General features: G+C 42.3%; 1 protein-coding gene across 28 annotated transcripts in view; it reads right to left on the minus strand.

Moving 5' to 3' along the window:
• The window catches only part of LOC128754658 (receptor-type tyrosine-protein phosphatase delta-like), a 191,454-nt gene that overhangs the window by 33,866 nt on the left and 142,079 nt on the right, over positions 1-15,509 (minus strand). For 5 of the 28 annotated variants that reach the window (XM_053857431.1, XM_053857427.1, XM_053857428.1 and 2 more), the window contains 13 exons: positions 13,948-13,965; positions 11,312-11,422; positions 8,484-8,495; positions 7,319-7,588; positions 6,298-6,407; positions 6,003-6,200; positions 5,811-5,936; positions 5,576-5,723; positions 5,362-5,507; positions 4,618-4,762; positions 3,633-3,935; positions 827-1,020; positions 521-547 (listed from right to left, as the gene is read on the minus strand). In XM_053857431.1, coding sequence (XP_053713406.1) covers positions 521-547; positions 827-1,020; positions 3,633-3,935; positions 4,618-4,762; positions 5,362-5,507; positions 5,576-5,723; positions 5,811-5,936; positions 6,003-6,200; positions 6,298-6,407; positions 7,319-7,588; positions 8,484-8,495; positions 11,312-11,422; positions 13,948-13,965 — 1,808 coding nt within the window. The remainder of the gene's footprint in view (positions 1-520; positions 548-826; positions 1,021-3,632; positions 3,936-4,617; positions 4,763-5,361; positions 5,508-5,575; positions 5,724-5,810; positions 5,937-6,002; positions 6,201-6,297; positions 6,408-7,318; positions 7,589-8,483; positions 8,496-11,311; positions 11,423-13,947; positions 13,966-15,509) is intronic. The other 23 variants (XM_053857443.1, XM_053857444.1, XM_053857448.1 and 20 more) reach the window with 13 other exon arrangements.

The raw sequence follows: 15,509 nt of genomic DNA on the forward strand, positions 1-15,509 counted from the left end.
ACAACCATGATTTTTTTTTTTTTTTTTTAGAATGTTTTTGAAGGAGTGTGTCAGGGAATGTGATGGTTGTTATGTGTTGGGGCGAGTTTGAAGATGTCCATCACATTCACCACTTGAGAGCTATGAGCCATGAGTCATATTTAGCCTACAGTGAATTTTCCCTTTCGTCTGAGAGCAACCACACATGCTGAAAGCTGCATAATTGGGGAGCGTGGACATCTCCAAGCTCACACATAAGAACCATCACATTTCTTGACAAGTGTGGCAGCTAGAACTGATTTTTTTTAAGAGGAAGCTATCTCTATCTGCACAAATATGCATGAACTATTATCCCGCGGCCAATAAAAATGCTGCTATTGAGGATTTTTTCATGAAGTAAAAATTAAAATGTCAGTTTTGAAAGTGCGGAAATTCATTTTTGCTGCATGGCTATAGAAAGCATTGCTGTCAGTGACCTGTTGATTTTCATTTTCAGTGATTTTTATTCATTTAAAAGCAAAAAAAAAAAGTGAATACTCACATATTCGCTTGACTCATCGTATCCCCACTAAGGAATGGAGCAGTGGCAATAAAAGAGAGAAAGTTGATATTAAAATTTGGCAACTGTGAATTCATACAAGATGGAGAGCAGATTTAAAATGATTCACATGTTTTACATATGAAATGATTTATCAATTCATTTTAACTAGGTGTCAAATGTTACAACAAATTATCAAAATATATTGATGCATGGTAATGTGAATTATATTTCACACGATTCAACTTGTGCATCTCAGGATCAACTATGTATCAACATATTTTGTAGGCGGTTGCGGCCGGTAGTTACCTGCGAGTCTTCGATGAGTATGTCCTTTGTGAGCGGCTGACCTTGTGGCTCGCCGTAGTTCATCCTCACATAGTGAACTTGGAAGCCTCGGATCTGGCCGTGCTGAAGTTCCAGCAGCGGTGCCCGCCATTTCACTCTAATGGCAGAGGCATTGACAGGCTCCACCTCCACTCCCCGCGGGGGGCCACTTGGAACTAAAAATGCATTTTGGGATAAGGTCAGGTTTTACAGGTGATGAGCATTCAAGACTCTCACGCTCCTCCTCTCATTGTGAAAAATCTCAAAGTATCTTGAATAACCACGAAAAAATTACTCAAAAATATTTGCCAAAAAGTGTTACACTTCTGTGATGTCAGGTATAAAAAGTCAAAATAGTAAAAAAAAAAAAAAAAAATGAGTGCTTTAAGAAAAAACATGTAGTAAAAAAGCAGTGACAGATAAGAAGCGAATGTAGAGGAAGATAATAATGACAGATAGAAAAGGATTTGGTGCCCGAAGCAGATAAACAGGGGCAGGCAGTCGGAGAGGAAACTGTTATCAGGAAAAACTGCTCTCCTGCTGCCAGGAACTGCTCTTCCTCTCTAGCATGCTGGACAACACCACATTCTTCACCTTAAAAACTGGATGTGGATGTAAAGAATATTAAACACCAAATGCATACAAAAAATAGCTGACTGAAAATGGATGGCAAATATTGTCCAAAATAAAAGGAAAAATCAGCACATTGTTTGGAAGATAGGAAAAACACTGTGGACGCAAAGAAGGCTGAAATATTTGGATGCAAATTTTACTCATTGGAATTCAACAACTTTCACGGGTACTTGACAGTCATAGAGTTTACTCTCTATTTTATTCTATAATGTCAAGGAAATCCGATCACATAGAGTCAGAAGCCTAATACATATTTTGTGTCTCAAGGATGACATCCGATCACCTCCGTTGATAGCTTTCCCAGCTGACAGACCTCAGGCAGACCAGATGTCAGGATGACATCTCCTCCCTGGCTTGGGAATGCTTTTCGATTCCACTGTCAGAGCTAGCTAAAGTGGAACATTCAAAAACCATAATTACTGTTCAGTATCACAGAAAGCGCTGCGGTTCGATTTTAAAATCCAATGCCCTTTAAGAAGCATGTGGCAGGCACGAAACTGAGGAGACAACTGGAATCCAACTGGATAGAATTTCCATTGACAATGTTTAGAAATCAGTACTGAACTTGAAGTATCAAAAGAGGAGCTTAAAAGGAATATAAATCTCGTAAATATAGAGGCGATTTTATATTAAAATTGCACCATTTTAATCCCAATATACCAGAGTTAAATGTAACAAGGAGAAGGGGACCTTGTTCCACTCTACGTGGGAGTGTGAAGAATTACAAAGATTCTGGAGGGATAGAATGGACTTGATCTCAAAAATAACAAACATAAAAATTCCTTTGGATCCGCGCAAGTTTCCTATAAATCTTTCTATTAATGCACATAACAAAAAACTGATAATTTTCTGTTTGCATTGAATTGGAAAAATGTTTCAGCTACTACAGTTGGTCAACGGATCAGGGAAATGTCCAGCAATCTGGCTCTCGAAAAACTGACCTATAAATCAAAAGGCAAAGTGCATGACTTCTATGATATCTGGACGCCTTTTATGCAGTTTCTACAAGAGAAATCTTTTTTTTCTCTGCTGTGATCGTGACTTTATGTGACTGGACTTTGTACACTGAGAGTAAGTCGGTATTGAGGGTGGGTTGGGTGGGTGTTTTTTTTCTTTGTCTTTGTTTGTCCTTTATGATTATGAAAATTAATACATATATGTATGAAAAAAAAACATAAAGGCGATTGCTCAATGCCTTTTGTGGACTTCAAATGGCTGATATTTATCTGTCTTTTTGTTTGTTTGTTTGTTTGTCTGTTACAATCACGACTTGAAAAGTTCTGAACATATTACTATATAAATGGTTTAGGAAATGTTGGAACACCATAGGGTGCGCATGTTTTATCTAGATTTTTCTTTTATGGAGAAAGAACTAAGACTAACTCACTTCCTAAAAAAAAAAAAGCTAATGACTTAATGGAACCAAGGATACAACTGAATCACTCAAATAAATATGTGTTCATGTGACGTCATTTTTCAGATGACAATGTTTTCGGGTTGTCAGATAATGTGGCTATAGTTTTGACAAGTCAACTGAAATGTTGCTAGCAGCTTGGACTGCGCTAAGCTTCCACCCTGACAACGTGAGTTTGATTCATTATAGTGAAACACATGTAGCCATATCAATTTCTGAATCGTGAAAGTTGTCATAAACTGATTCAATTGAGGGCTGTTTTCATGAATAATTCCGTATGTTTGGTTCTCTTGTATCCATATTTGGTTGGGTTGACAATGAACCCAGTTCCAAATATGTCACCCCCACAGACCATATATGCATTTTCGCCTGGGAACATTCAGCCTCCTCTGCACCCTCGGTGTTGCAAGATTCAAAAGGGGGGAAGACTGGGGAACAGCTTGTCCAAAAGGTTTTCCACAGAAGTAAGTGTGTTAAGACAAAAGGAGAAAATGTGGGAAAAAGTGATAAAAGTGGCTGTCCGGGTAAAAAAAAAAAAAAGAAAAAAAAAGGCTTCCTTGGGGAATGAAAAGCAGGGGTGGATCAGCAGGGGCACATTTGAGGATTTCGCGGTCGATTCATCATCCTTGCAGATCAAAAATCAGCAGCATCGAGGTTCTGTGAGCTCATTAGTAGCGTGTTAGTGACAGCCTTTGTTAGTGGAGCGGACATCCTAAGAGAGGGATTTGTTTAGGAACATACCATCTTCCTCCGTGCGGATAAGAAGCTGTAAACTTTCGGGTCCGTCTCCGGCTTCTGTCTGGGCTTGTACCGTAATGCCATACTCAGTCCATTTCTCCAAGCCTTCCAATAGATAGGGAGAGCTTTCCGGAGGAATCCCAGTGATTCTTTTCATAGTTCTATTGCCCTCGGTGGTGGAATACTGAATGGCGTATCCGGAAATGACGCCGTTCTGAAACTCCAGAGGTGGTGGTGCCCAACTTACCAGGACGCTGGTAGAACTGGGGCTGGTGCATGTGATGTCCTGTGGAGGCGCTGAAGGAACTGAGTGGCCAGTTTTGAGAGCGTACAGTAGGAATTGTTTGGGGAAAATGTTATTTGGTTATGTGTGCAAGTTATTTGGTGGGTGGTGACGTGGGTGAGGTCGGATCATGAATGTATGGGGATGGAATTGAGCAGATGACAGACAGAAAACAAAAGACAAAGAAACATAAAATGAAAACAAAACACTACGAACGAAAGCTCTTGAGAAAAAATGACCAGCTAGACTTGAAACAAAGATGGCTGGTGTCACTCTCTGTTTGACAGAAAATGCTTGATTGATGACAAAGACTGAGTGATTTAAAACACACGGTGACAAAAACACAAACATACCTGCCAAACTTACTTGTGGTTTGATTGATGGACGGGACCTCACTTCTATCTAGAATCCTTTGCCACTTTACAACTGCGCTACACTGACCTCAGATTGATTGTCAACTTGGCTGCCAGCCTTCAACAAATTGATGTCTCCTACATGCTAACCTTGCCACTGTTTTTGTTGAAATATCAAATCTGAGGTAAGTTTACACGGTTCATTGTAACAATGCAGGAAAGGCATCAACTCTCAATTCAAGTCAAGAGACATTGCGGAAGGTAGGAATACTTTCTTGCATTGCCACAAATGGAACACGCCTCCGCACACACTCACCAACACTCACGCACTAGTCAACGCAAATGGGCTTACATGTCTGAGGCGTGTCGATGGTGACCTCGTTGGTATAAGCGCCAACTCCGTGTTTGCTTTTGGCGGCGAGCTGGAAGGTGTAGGTGGAGAACGGCTTGAGGTCCTTCAGCAGGTAGGACGTGGAGGGCTCAAAGGTCACCTTCTTCTGTCAGGGGTGGAACATGGTTGAAGTTGAATGGTTGAATGATCTCAGCTCAACGTTAAACACACATCAAGCTTAAAAAAAAAAAAAATTAAATGACAGAAGTAGCATTAGCATTGCAAGGTACGTCACAGTCAACAACAAGTATATTTTAAAGCGGCTAGATACTTCTCAATTGTCTAAGGTTCTGTAAGTTCGCAGTGGTCGCATCAGACCTTAACAGCACACACGCGCAGTTGATCTGTGGGAACATTAACATGAGCTCCTGCGACAGACACGCACTGTCTCTCTGTAGATGTTCTTGCTGTTTAAATAATATAGTCAGTTATTTCAACTTTATTTCAACTCCAATACGCAGCTAAAGAAAGTCATGGTGTAACTGCATCTATATTTTTTTCGGCCGTGGTCTTCATCTCGGCTCGGTCTGTCTCACTAGTGGTTTTTGATTTTGTCTAACAAAGGACATGATCTACAGTAGCACTGATGTCTCCGGAATTATTAAAGAGCAGTGATTCGAAAGTGAAACGGATCGACATGTCACATCTTCTGACTTCTCTGTTCAGAAAAATCCAAAGCTTCAGTCTGTGGTTGATGTGCCTCACCTCCTCAGTCTCATCCACCTTCCTGTACACCAGTTCATATCCAGTGATCTGGTTGTCTGGCCCCCCCTGTGGTGGCGCTACCCAGGACAGCAGGATGCTCGTTTCAGATTTGGCCTCCCCTTTGAACTCTGAAGGCTGGGACGGGACTGTTAGCAAAAGGGAAGCAAATGTTAATCCATGGCCGTGGCTCTTGACATCACCTTTTGACTCTCACCTCCGGTTTTGGCAATAATCTGCAGATCTTGGGACAAAGGTCCGTCCCCCACTGAGGTGAAGGCCAACACTCGGATGTAATACGTCTTGTTGGGCGTCAGACTCTGAATGGTGATGAAGTTGGCGCTGCGCACCATCTGCTTCTCCCACTAAACACATCAGTGGACAGTGAAATCCTGGACAACGCCACTCAGTAACATCAACTTTAAATACAAAGAAAAAAAACACATCTTCACCTGATTGACTGGCAGCATGTTGTCCGATGTGTAGTAGACTCTGTATCCAACTACTTGACCATTGGGCTCCTCCGGTTCATCCCAGTGGATTATCGCTGTTGTGGTGCTCAGCATTCGACCTCGGACCTGCAGAGCCATTTAGATTGTGAAACCCCAGCTGCAAACTTCACACTGTCACTGAGCGTCTCAAACCTGTCGGGGAGGAGAAGAAGGAGCCTGCTCCGCAGTGCGAGCCTCCACCACCTCGCTGGATGGGCCTTGACCGATTGTGTTCACGGCAGCCACCCGGAAGTCATAATGAGAATAAGGACTGAGGCCGCCCACGCTGTAACGCGTCGTGGCAATTCCGTCTATCTCCTTGTACGGGTCCTCGGAGCCCTTGGCGCGATGCTGGAAATAATCCCAGAGCAAGTCAGTGTACGGATAGTGAAGACATTCTTTGCTGATCAAACACTGCTACGGTTTAAACCGACTCTGAACGGCTCACCTGTATGATATAGTAGGAGACTGGCTCGGGGTTGCCGGAGTCCCACGTGAGTGTGATGCTGGTCGCAGTTCTTTCAGTCACCACTGGCATTCCCGGAGCCCTTGGCAGAGCTAAGGAGGACATGTGGGTTCAGTTCTGTGCAATGGAAAATCTAGCTGCATAGTTGCTTCGGTTCTTTCAATAGCTGCTCTCTTCTTAATGCTGATGGCTTTTCCAGAGAGTTAGACCGTTTCTGAATGACTACCACGGCGATAAACTCTCACTGTGCTCACTTCTCATGGACAATTTAGACGGAGTTGGTGGTTTTTGTCGACCACGTCTGAAGACAGATCGGAAAATATTTAGTCGAATTCTTGGCTCTTGGTAGCTTGACACTAGGAACACAAATCCATGTACACAGCTATATGGCTCATGTACAACCCACACAATGTAAAAAATGAAATAAAAAAAAGATAATACAATATTTTCCAAATAAATAAATTAAATTTAATGCAAGTTACACATGTTCTCTCCTTGTCTCGTTTCTAAAATGAACTTCACCTTTATTTTTAAAATTACACATTTTGCCCTACCAAAATCAAGATATTTTCCCTTGTTTTTCCTCCCAGAGAATGTTTAACTTAAGTTATCAAAACCAGTATATTTCTCTATGATTTCTTTTTTGTTATTATCTTCACATATTCTCATAATATTGAGTCATTTTTCTCTCAAAATCTTTGTTATTAGTCTCACAGATGTTGGAGTGTTTTTTTAAGGATACTTGTTTTGTCATAAAAGCTCTTGCATTACGAACTGATACATTTAAATAAACGTAAATAATATGTTTCACAGATGCTCTACACTTAGTTTATTCAATTGAGATGTTGAGTATTGTCCACCGCGACAATACTCGATGAGATATTTCACACGATCAAGATGAGTTCATGTTGTTACGACCTAAACTAAACTTCTGTCATGTATTTCGCTGTGAAGTCTTGATATTTCACCCACTACCCACTGCACTTCATGCAAACACGCTCACCTTTCACAATAATCTGTGCGACAGCTTCGATCACACCAAGTGTCGACATGGCAACGCAAGTGTAATTGTTGGACTGGCGTATGTCGGTCAGCTCTAATACGTTGCGACCGATTGGCATGTCATCCTCTGGCGTGAGGTCTTCCGCTCCCAGCATCCACTTGACATAGGGCATGGGGGAGCCCACCGCCACACATGTGATGTTGACGTTCCCCCCTGGCATGATCTCACTGTCAGCTGGCGGGATGGAGAAGCGAGGTGGAACGCGACGCACTGGGGGAAATAGATCAACACATTAACATCACTGACAGTGATGTCACACATTTTCATTTCACATGCGCCTTTGTTAATGGTTAATGCTGAGAATCTGACTGAGGTTTTCGACTCCACTAAGGCATGGATTAGGACAGGTGCGATTGGTGATCTGGTCATGATTTATGGTACGAGAGTCATCTGACAAGAGTCAGGGACTAGAAACCATGCTCCCTCCCCTAGAGAGAAGCCAGTTGAGGTAGCTTGGGCAGGAGGCCAGGATGCTCCTGGGTTACCTCCCTGGTGAGGTTCGGAGCACGTCCAACTGAGAGGAAGCCCCGGAGAGGCTTCAGGACAGACCGGAGAAATTAATTTCTCTGCGGTCTGCCTCTGTATTTCCCCCAGAAGAGCTGGGGCAGAGGAGAAGTCTGGGTCTCTTCCTCTTCCCTGCCACTTGATAAACTGAGGCTTAACCGGCTCAACATGTTTAGCCATCTGGCCTGAGTTACTTGAAAACTGCAAAGTTTTCATGAGAAGCGATATTAATGTAGAATCTTTCATGAATAAATAAGGGAACTGTATCGTATCTGGATGGCGTTTAAGACGGAAACATCAACAGAACAGTGCATATGACACGAATGGTTTATTCATTGAGTGTTTTTGAAAATGAATATTTCATGAAAAACAATAAACAAAAAGCTCACAGCAAACACTCAAACTTACACGATGATAAAAAAAAAAAGGGAACAAAATACAAAAGTCTTGCAGTAGCGAGCCTCGGAGGAGTCAAAGACAAGAGGCAGGTTTAAAACCCCAGCAAGGCACAAAAGACGCACGACAACAAACGGATGAGGTGGGAAAACAAATGAATCCTTAAAAGAAGACTCCAATGAGACACACTTGTTCCAGTACCAACCTTCTCGTAGCTCTGCAGAGGGACGTGGGACAGTGCGCGACGGGAGGAGGAGCAGAGCAAAGAGGGGTAAACATCAGAGAAAACAAGTTAGCCGAAGGAAGACGGGAAAGTGAGGAGAGAGAGTGAAGTAAAGCGGAAACACATCACACACACACGCCCGGCACAGTGATAGCCTTTCTGTTAAAGGCCGACTCCGCAGCTGATGGTCTCCGAAGACTTCCTGTCAGACACCCACTGAGCTGAACTGCAAAAATTTACTGTGCCTAGGAGCGCTTGATGCACATCACTGTGTAAGAGCGTCCCTCTGCCCATAAATACGTGCGCATTTATTTTATCTTTACGGCGTCGTTGTGAGTGTTTGTTCATCTGGTTGGGTGTGCTATTCCTCCACATTCCCTGGAGCACTCTAAAAAAAACACGCTTTTTGTTTATGGCCCTTTTTTTTTTGGTGAGAGAGCAAACAGCAGAGAGACTGGCTCTCAGAATGAAAAAAATGTTTTTCAAAAAAACTGGCCAGATTGTGTGCTAGCATGTGGTGTGTCTGAGACAGAGAGATGGAGAGAAAGGAGAGAAGCAGTGCCTGAGGAGCTGACATGCCTGTCAAATCTGGAGGAGACGTACAAGTTCCACCCGACAGTAATTTGGTTTTTCCCATGGGTTGAAAGGTTATGAAGGGAAGACAGTGGGACTAATAGCTCGAGCTCTCCCTTCAGCCTGGGGTTGAACGCAGCTCTTATTTCTTCCCAAAAATGCCAAGAATGTCTGAAACTTGCTGATGACGTTGATGACACCAAGTAAGGTTTCGTGGAACACAGATTCATGAAAATTTTTCTGGACTATTTATGCCACATTCGTTTTCAGAAACAAATACTACAAATAAAATGGTAAAATAACTCAACTAAATGGGGTTCTGCATTTCTTTTCTCCCCACCGACTATAAGATGGCATACCATCGTAGCCACAATCTGAATTCATCTTTAAAAAAAAAATCTTTAGTTACAGAGGGTACTATAGTAACTAGCTAAACACATTTATCCTGCTTTCAAGATGAAAATTTCGGGACCATCGCTTTGACAACCAGCTTGGGCTGAGGTCAGTGCCAATTCCAAATCAGCTTACTTTCTCAGAAGGTGGTGAATGACTTTCATTTTCATCTGAGGTCTTGTTTTTCACCTCCCATTTTCACACTAACTTGCTAACTAACTAACCACTCAGTCACTCGGGAGGTTGCTGTCTAAATGGACCATCAAGGTTCAACAACCATTCATTCAATTCAATTTGATACAGGTAGATATTTAAACCGCCACAGTAATTAGTGGCGGACAGACTTTGCTTCAATGCGAGCATCTCAAAAAATCCAGCCTGGGGCGCTGAAGCAGACCTTGATCAATTTCACATGCCCTGCAGCACCTGCCATGAGTTGTATTATCCGTGGCTTGCAGGCAGTGTCAACCAGAGAATGTGAAAGGCACATTTTTTTCTGAATTGCTCCTGGAGTTTTGAGGAAGCAAGTGGGAACCAAAGAGTTCAGTATAGAACGCTGTGCAGAATCTGTTGAGCTGGTGACCCTAATTCACAAAGCTTGGCACTACAAACCAGTTTTGTGTTACTCAAGTAAGTCACTTTGCTAAGGTGCCTGTTTGAGTTTGACCTACAGTCTGAAACTGGAGCATAGCATTAGCAACACCCCGATGTAAATCAGAGATCACGCATTTCATGGTTTGCAGTGGCCAATGTGGCGAGACACGAGTTCATTCAGCCAGCATAATAAACCACTCCACCCGGTGTAAGTACAGAATGCACTTGCCTCGTGTGTGTGCGTGGCACATTTCATCACGCTTACATTGACAACAAAAAACAATTCATCAGTGAATGTGATTTTCTCTGCTTGCAATATTAGCTTGTGCTGCTTCGTGTTTGGGCAACACTCTAGCACTTCCTGGATGTCAACATTCCCATCTTTCTCTCTTTTTTAAATCAATAAAAATAACTTTGGTGATGCAAAACCTTTGTTATAGAAGTCAGAACCTCTTTGTGGATGGACAAATAAAAATAATAAAAATAAAGGTTGGTGGTGCAGCCAACCAGATTGTAAACCTCCTCGACCTAAAGCGCGTGCTTTTGTCAATAGAAATGTCTCATGAACAAATGCATATTTGCCCTGTCACGACGACAGATTTTGCTGGTCCATTCATTTTCACACAAATTATTGCAGATAAACCATATTATTGTCAACAATATTTGCGGACTAAAGTAACCACTGATTTAATGGTAATTTAACAGTCAATAATAAGAAAAACACACCCTGATTCCAATATACTATCACTTTTAACATTGTTACATACATACATTGGTAGTTTCTGTCCACAAACCTTGCACTCACTAAAACTGCTTCATTGTCACCCATGAGAACTCTTGTCGGTCTCACCTGGCTCATTGGGTTCGAAAGCAAAATTTTCCCACACTAGGGCTGTGACTTTTGACTTATCTGTCTTCTCCTCCCTTCATTTTCATGTGCAGGTTTAGACTTTAGCCTATGAATCAGCCTTATATGTCCTTTATGTTTTTTACTTCTGTTGGGGCATTATGCTAGACAAAGATATATATATATATAAATGAAAATGTTATAGTTATTTCGAACTTGCAATTGTTTGGAAAATATGCCATATATCACTTTACGATTGTGAAGTTTATGACAATTCATACGTAGCACGCCCATCAATGGTTCCATGGGCACAACAACAGTTGAAACATTCACGGACACAATGTGCACATCTTAATAGATTTGTGAGTCAGTCAAGAGATTTCACAGCGTTTCCAGGTCTCACCTCGAACATAAAGGTTAGCCGGAGTGGAGTATCGCGTCCCATCACTGTTGGTGGCAACACACTCATATTTACCCTGGTCAGACTCTTCGCTCATCTCTATCTGGAGGGCACCTGGATGAGTGAAGGGAGGATTAAGAGGAAAAACAAAGAGAAAGACAGAGAGGAAAGAGAGTCACAGGGAAAGAGTGAAGACACAATATTTCAACAAATGATTTTAAAACACACGTTATGATTCGGGTTCCATAAAATGATTCATTTGTCAATGTTAACAGGTATTTGTCTGCGCAAAGGCTTCCAAAAATAAAGGTCAGCTTCCTGACTAAGAAATGAAAGAAAAAAACAAGAAGCTTTTTTTTTTTTCCGAAAATGCTCTTCATGCAAGAGAGAAAGGAATAAACCAAGCAGCCAAAATGTTGACAAATCCAGTCGCAGCACTTGGAAAACCACGCGCTGAAAATTAAGATGTGGTTATCATCGGGGAGCAGATCAAGATTCGTCTTTTGGAGTGAAGAAAAAAAGTGAGAAAAAGATTGCAGTGAGAAAATATTCACACACTTTAACGGATCCACCATTGGGATCAGGAGTGTGACGTCATTAAATCCACATCCAATCAGAAGGCAAAAGCAATCAATGACCGACTTAATGGTCAGCAGATCAAAAATATATGGATATAGGAACCACATACGCAAAGCCTTTGGAGGGGACGGACACTTTCTCGCTCCCTGAAAATAGAAAAATTGTCAAAAAAAAAAAGGTCAACCAGATGTCCTAAAAGATGGTGACAAAAGGCAAAAAAGCGCCCATAAAAACTTTATCAAAAAGTGGTTGTTTGGGGCTTTTTATCATTAATGAGAGAGAAAAGAGAACGTAATGGCAAAAAGTCATGAGGACGTGTGTTGTATATGCACAACTGTGCGTGTGACTGTGAACACACTGCTGCCTGGCTGCGTCTCTGCCTCAGCCATCTGGGCTTGTAGGCCGAGCAGCAAGGAGGGGAAAACCAAAGGGGACGTTCTCAGATAGAGACAAGAAAAAGAAGAAGAGGCGGAGTCATGAGTCGGCCCCCCCCCTGCCAAACTTGTTAAAGTCACAAAGTAAGAACAGCAGGAATAGACGCGTGTGAGCTTGGTCAAATCAAATGAAGCAAAAATCAAATCATGCGACGGAATTCAATGGAAAAGCTCGACAGGTTAAAAAACGATGGAAACAGAATCACACTGTGGCGAGTTTAAAAAGTCAGAGATGGTCAAGATGAATGAATGTAACGTGATTTAGGATGAGAGGAGGTTAAGTGGTCATCAATCTTTTGTATTAGTTGGGTGTTCAATTCCAAATCCCCCTCCTGTCCTACTGCGGATCTGAGGCAGCTGGGTGAGTGTTACCATTATGGCCGAGTTTGACCTCTTATGTATTGCCAGGAGCTTTGAAACGTTCACCTGCAGCACGAGTTTTCCTTCTGTCAACACTGATCCGTGGCTCAGTGGGTGGAGAAATTGGAACATGGCTGGCTTGTTCCCCTTGCCTACATCCACGCTCAGGATCAACACTAAATAGCTCCGCTGGATTCTATCCAGAACAAGTGGGTAAAATATCTGCTATATTCGGTTCATCACACGCGTCCTCATGCGACCTGGAGAAGGAGAACGACCTCCTTCTGAAGCTGCGGCAGCGACGGACCTCCTGCCACTCTTCTAAACTCAATCAATTTGGACTGCTTGTATTGTTGATCCTGTTTTCCCAGCCATGATTCGGAGATGACGAACAAAGGTGAGGGTCGGGATAAAAAGTGATTGGAAAAAAAAAAAAAAAAAAAAAAAACAGAGCTTAGCCTTGCGGCTCAGAATGTTCTTTGTCACAGAGGTGCAGAGAAGAGAACTCATAAATGCTTCTGACGCCCAGTTCTTGATCGGGCCCCAGCTTCTTCCCCTGTATGTGTCAAGTCAAAGCACTTTGAGTGACACAATCTCTCAAGCATGTCCTGCCCCATGGGGCCTCATCATGGTGGGTCCTAACCAACACTCCACCGTGTCCAGGAGGCAGCCTGACTAGATGAATGAGGAAGATGAAGTGGCATCTTTCAGTGATGAAGGGCAGCAGTTCTTCTCTACGGCACTCCCTGATGACTGATCCTATCACCCCGTCTCTGAGGACACCCTCCTTCGGCTGCATGCATTTGTGATCTCAGCCGTAATATGGGTTCGCTTGACCACTACAACGAGAGCTTTGGGTTTTGGCTCAGCTCCTTACATTCTACGGTGCACTGTTTGATTGTTTGGCACCATCCTTACCTACCTCAGGAAGAGGACCTGAAGCTAACTGACCAGGACGGGACATTCCACCCTTGTCTGAGAGGTGATCTTCTAAATCCCAGCCACTTTGAACTTGACAGTTTGGCTTGGCTTGACGGAGAAGTGCCCTCAACTTGACTGCCTCCAGATAAACTGGAATTAGGTCTTTAAAATGTCTGGCTTGGAAGACAGCTATCTTGAAAGTATTGAACGGGTCGGACTGTTTTGGACAACAGCCATAGTGATAACCCATCCTCAGCCGTGCCTTAGATCTCTCAGACTAGTAGGAACCATGGAGTAAAAATGGAATCGAGCCACTGTGTCACGTCGATCCTCCAGCAGTCTTACCTCGTATGGGCGTGCCACCTGAGTGGGCAATGAATGCACGAGATTAGAGAAGAAGAAGAAGAAGAAACTGTTAGTGCCACCAGAGGGGAAAACAGAGGAGGAAGGGATTGTAATTGGAAAAGGGTACTAGAGGGACTTGATCAGAGAAGAGTTGAGTTTGCAAGAAAAACGTAACAAAAAAATTAGACAGTAGGAAAGAGGGAGAGTTGGAGAAAGAGGACAGAATAGGCCTGAGAAGAGAAATGTTAGATAGCCAAAGTGACAGAGCTCCAACAAGATGGGTTATTGATTGGGCTTTATTGACTTGGAGCAGGAATGCTTTTGATCTGTGGCTGCACTTCTCTAGTTTCTACGAGGGGCCATACAAGGTCTGCTCCTCGTGCGCATTAGATTGAGGATCTGGGAGCTGCAGTGCTGGTAATGTGGAATATAGTTCTGCATCTTTCTCTAGTAGCCTCACCAGACCTTCACCGACAAAACACGGCTACGATTAGATTATTGTTTCCTTGATATTGATGTTAGTGACCGTCCCACGAAAGCGCTGAATTATCCTCAAACCAGAATTTGATATCGCCGGCGTCTGTGGTGGAAGGCTTGGACAGCTGGTTGCCCACTTTTTAAGGACATCTAATGCTTTCAAAAAATCTATTTCATGCAGCGATAGATTTTTTTTTTTGGCGGGACGGGGGGTGGGGTTTCAAGCTGATAATCTGACAAGTGGAAATCCTTAAAGAAGCCGACAGATTTCATTTGATGAAACATGGAAATTATTATTATTTAAATTAAAAAAAAAATGTCAGCACTGATATCGTTCCCTAATTCTATTTGAGAGAAAGAGAAAATAAAAGAGTTCCATTCGGGATGACAATATCAGATAAGACAGCTGTTATTGCTTTTATATTGGATCATTTTATAGTGTGGAACGGCAATAAAAGGCATTCATTAGGTTTATTTCAGGGTTCTTTGTTTATCTGCCCACTGCTCAGGTACAAAAATGTATTTATTTATTTTTTTCTCATCAAAAAATCTGTCTGTCTTTGCATACTTTCATAGCAATTTAATAGTACTTTGGCATATTTTTTATTAGTTTTACATGATTAATAAGATATTAATATACCTTTAAGCAAATCAAAACCAAACATGTTCATTTCAAATTGTGCACTTCCATTGAGTAAACCAGACTTAAATAGGACGGTATCGCTCATGTATAAAACAACTGAAAGCAATGTTTTAGCGCTAAAGATTGGATTATTCCCTGACACGGAAAACAGCAGAAAAAAAGAAGTGTTGCTTCAGTGCATAACAAGGTTAGGCATATTCCTATACCACAGTGCAGTCTCTATCAAGAAATCTGAAATACAGAAGTCATTGATTTCCCTGCGCTGGCTCCACTAGAGGTCTACCTAACAGCCATCTAGAGTTGATGGCTTATTGACTGGCAACTCTATACAGCAGAGTAGAGATAGTAAGTGGGTGAGTGAATGACAGAGTGAGTGAGGGAAAGAATAATTAGATAAGCGGAGAAGTGGAAAAGTAAATTGGTGAGTGCAAGGGGAAGTTAT

Source organism: Synchiropus splendidus, chromosome 2 (genome assembly GCF_027744825.2).
Source record: "Synchiropus splendidus isolate RoL2022-P1 chromosome 2, RoL_Sspl_1.0, whole genome shotgun sequence".
NCBI classification, from domain to species: Eukaryota; Metazoa; Chordata; class Actinopteri; order Syngnathiformes; family Callionymidae; genus Synchiropus; species Synchiropus splendidus.